This window comes from Dipodomys ordii, unplaced genomic scaffold (assembly GCF_000151885.1).
Source record: "Dipodomys ordii isolate 6190 unplaced genomic scaffold, Dord_2.0 Scaffold211, whole genome shotgun sequence".
NCBI lineage: Eukaryota > Metazoa > Chordata > Mammalia > Rodentia > Heteromyidae > Dipodomys > Dipodomys ordii.
In genome coordinates, this window is record NW_012267427.1 from 229,480 (window position 1) to 231,900 (window position 2,421).

Consider the following 2,421-nt stretch of genomic DNA (forward strand, 5'->3'; position numbering starts at 1 on the left):
AGGCCGGCCCCGGCCCTGCCCGCCCGAGCGCCGAACCTTTAGGGGTCCGCCACCAGCACCGCAGCCCCGACGACCGCGGGGAAGGACCGGACAATCCACCCCGCGGCACCCCCCGGGAAGGACCGGACAGTCCACCCCGCGGCATCCCCCCGGGAAGGACGGACCGGACAGTCCACCCCACGGCATCCCCCGGGAAGGACCAATCCACCCCCACAGCATCCCCCAGGAAAGGACGGACCGGACAATCCACCCCACAGCATCCCCCGGGAAGGACCGGACAGTCCACCCCGCGGCATCCCCCCGGGAAGGACGGACCGGACAATCCACCCCACGGCATCCCCCGGGAAGGACCGGACAGTCCACCCCACGGCATCCCCCGGGAAGGACCGATCCACCCCCGGCATCCCCCGGTTGAAGACGTGGTGTGCCTCAGCTGTTGTAGGAGGCTTCCTGCCACCCTCCTGGGCTTCCCTCTGCCACCCACCGCCGTGTGCTTCCTGTTCCTTGCTGGCTCCTTCCCCCAGCAAGGTGCATGCATCCCCGTCCTGGATACCCGGCCACACCACAGGTGCCAGCTCTGCCCGCTGGGCATCCCCGCACGCTCTTAGCATGCCCTGGGACCATTCACTCGGCCCCAACCTTTCCAGCCTGGCCACTTGTGGCTCTTCTACATACTCTTCCTGTGCCCTGCGTTATTGCCCTGTTCTCGTCCATGCCCTCCGGGACACGGAAAGAAGCCAGGCCGGTCCAGGACCAGCCTGCACACCCTGGCCGGGCCTCGCTCTTGTTCTTGGTGGCCAAGTGAGCCTGTTCCGGAGAGATGTCGCATCTGGGGAAGGTGGGGGGGCGGCTTCTCTCTGTCCCCCAGTCCTGCAGCAAAGGGAGTTCCCTAGAGGTTACCCCTTGGTCCAGGCCTGCTTCTGACTCCCCACGTTCCCACAATGCCACGAGTTGGAAGAACCTGGAACTTGTCCGCGCTGCGGGCAGCTGTGTCAGGCTGCCCAGCGATGTCTTTGTGACACCCGGGCCTGTGTGGGATGACAGCTGGGGATGGGCTCTCCTGACCACCGGTGCTGCCCACGATCTCCAGTGGAGAGTGCCCAGGCCACCTGCGTCCAGGTGGCCATGATGGACCTGCTCTGGCTCCAGACCTTCCCCGTCCATCCCCGTGGCCCCGGCCTCGGCCCTTGAACCACTCACCATCTCCGGGTCTCCAAGGATGCCTTGTATGGGGCCTGCCTTCCCCCGCCTGGCCACCGTGTCCAGACTTTGTCCAGGAAGACAGGGTTACCAATTCGAGCAGGCCCGGGTGGCCAGCTCCTCTGGAAGCTGGGATGGCAGAGCGCCAGGGCCCGCCGGGTGCGGCGATGCAGAGCTGGCGCAGGCCCCTGGCAGGGGTCCAGAGCTGGGCCTCGGGCGGACCGCCATGCTTTCTTCACGGTGGACAACTGAGACCTCAGTCCTGGGCCTTAGGCTCTGTGGAATGTGCTCCCCGCCATACTCCAGTGCCAAATGGGTGGTGTGTACCTGGCCAGCCGACAGTGGGCGGGCGGGCTGGGGCATCTCTCCTGTTCCTGTCTGTGTGGTCTTGGCTTGAGCACAGGGGACCGATCGCGTCTGTGCCCACCCAGACGGCCATGACTTGGGAACTCTGAGCTGTGCTCCTGGGACCCTTGTGCTCCACCGGGGCGGCCACGTGGCCGTGAAGGGCAAGGGTGTCGGTGGAGCTCAGGTTTTGCAGACCATGGCACCGGCGCGGATACCTTGGGTTAGCCCAGCTGCCCTGCTGCACAAGGGTCTAGACGGGGCCTCGGGCGCCGGGATCAGCCCTGGTGCTGGCTGGGTGGGGTGGGGGGCAGCCCTTGGGGGCGTCCTGAGGAGGGGCACCGCGGGGAAGTGCGCCCAGCCTGCCGCAGCTGCCTGGAGGGTCCTGAAGCTGCCAGGACGAGCCACTCCCAGACCAGGAGGGTTTTAGCGGGGCCGCTGGGCCAGGGGAGGCCGCGGCCCCTGTGCGGCCCCAGGCCGCCCCCGTTGGCTTCCGGCTCTGTGTCAGAGCCGCTGCTGCCCTGACCCAGCCCGCGAGGCTCCCCCTTTGTGTCCAGGCTGTCTGCCTGTCTGAGCCGCTGGCTGGGTTTGGGGATGTGATTGTATTTTGCTTCTTGGTGCTTAGTGCTGATGCCTTGTGCTGGCGCTGCTGCACTGGGTCTGAAGCCTGGAAGGGGGGTGGGGGTGGGAGGATAGGACAGAGGGGAGCAGAGGAGAGGGGAGAGGGCCCCCGGCTCGCCCCACCTCGGACTCCGAAGAGCCTTGTTGGAGGGGCCGGGGGTCCCGTCGTGGCTGGTACGGGAGCGGTCTCCACACGAAGCTGCTCCGGGGCCTGTGCCACCCTGGGGGACCCCGGGAGCCCGGGCACCAGCAGGG

At 67.5% G+C, this 2,421-nt stretch overlaps 1 protein-coding gene across 1 annotated transcript in view; it reads left to right on the forward strand.

Moving 5' to 3' along the window:
* Positions 1 to 1,552, forward strand: part of LOC106000193 (flocculation protein FLO11-like) — a 22,558-nt gene extending 21,006 nt beyond the window's left edge. Inside the window, exons 9-10 of the mRNA XM_013035425.1 lie at positions 3 to 197; positions 232 to 1,552. Of these exons, the coding sequence (XP_012890879.1) occupies positions 3 to 197; positions 232 to 924 (888 nt within the window). The 3' untranslated portion in view covers positions 925 to 1,552. The remainder of the gene's footprint in view (positions 1 to 2; positions 198 to 231) is intronic.
* Positions 1,553 to 2,421: the final 869 nt, after the last annotated feature.